This window comes from Propithecus coquereli, unplaced genomic scaffold, assembly GCF_000956105.1.
Source record: "Propithecus coquereli isolate 6110/MARCELLA unplaced genomic scaffold, Pcoq_1.0 Scaffold5, whole genome shotgun sequence".
Taxonomy (NCBI): Eukaryota; Metazoa; Chordata; class Mammalia; order Primates; family Indriidae; genus Propithecus; species Propithecus coquereli.
In genome coordinates this window covers 20,597,682-20,598,456 of record NW_012150840.1, presented here as the reverse complement: position 1 = coordinate 20,598,456, position 775 = coordinate 20,597,682, and the positions used below count along the sequence as shown (strand labels likewise).

The window sequence follows — 775 nt, the reverse complement described above, 5'->3', positions numbered from 1 at the left end:
ATGATTAAAAATTAGACACTATCATCTACTCTTTTTTAGTAGTTAGTAGGTTTTTATTGACTTTTATGTACTCTTCAGATTTTAGTTTATTTGAAGCATTCTGTTTTATTAACATTGTATTAGAGAGTTAAGTTTTTTTTTTATTTAGCTATTACTTTTGTATGTGAACATATGTTACTTCTTTGGAAAGTATAGCAAATTGAAACTTTTGACATGTTCTATTTTCAGATTATATTATCTGCTTTAAGAATAAGATTAGTGTCGGTTCTGTGGAACTTTATGGCCACAGCAAGACGATTGGAAAATAGTCTGGGTCTGTGGTATATCCATATCTGGAGTGTATGTACAGAGTAAAATTTTAGATTGTTTCTTCTCATGCAGTGTTTTAATCCCCTCCCTTTCTTTCAATTGTAAAGACAGCCATCGTTTTCCACCTACCTCACCTCTCAAGGACTATGGGGATCCACAGGGTGTTAAACGAATTAGATCCAGATCTGGTATCCAATTTGTTCGGGAGCCTGCTGATATGGTCCAGGTACTTTGTACCATTCGGTAATTTGTATGTAGCATTTCCTTACCTTTCTATATAAATGAGTAACACCTGAACTTTAGGGCTGTATTTTAACCAAGAATTTGATCATCAGAAACTTTGGACTGATTTTTTTTAACCAAGTAAACGATTTTATTAAATTTTTTTTATTGACAAATCATAGCCGTATACATTTATGGGGTAAAATGTGATGTCGATGTATGTGTAAAACAAGGCATGGATAAA

The 775-nt window shown here is 32.5% G+C and overlaps 1 protein-coding gene across 1 annotated transcript in view; it reads left to right on the top strand.

Annotated features, from left to right (window-relative positions):
• CEP128 (centrosomal protein 128kDa) overlaps window positions 1-775 on the top strand; it is a 414,369-nt gene that overhangs the window by 13,596 nt on the left and 399,998 nt on the right. The window contains exons 3-4 of the mRNA XM_012656064.1: window positions 229-313; window positions 417-535. Of these exons, the coding sequence (XP_012511518.1) occupies window positions 229-313; window positions 417-535 (204 nt within the window). The remainder of the gene's footprint in view (window positions 1-228; window positions 314-416; window positions 536-775) is intronic.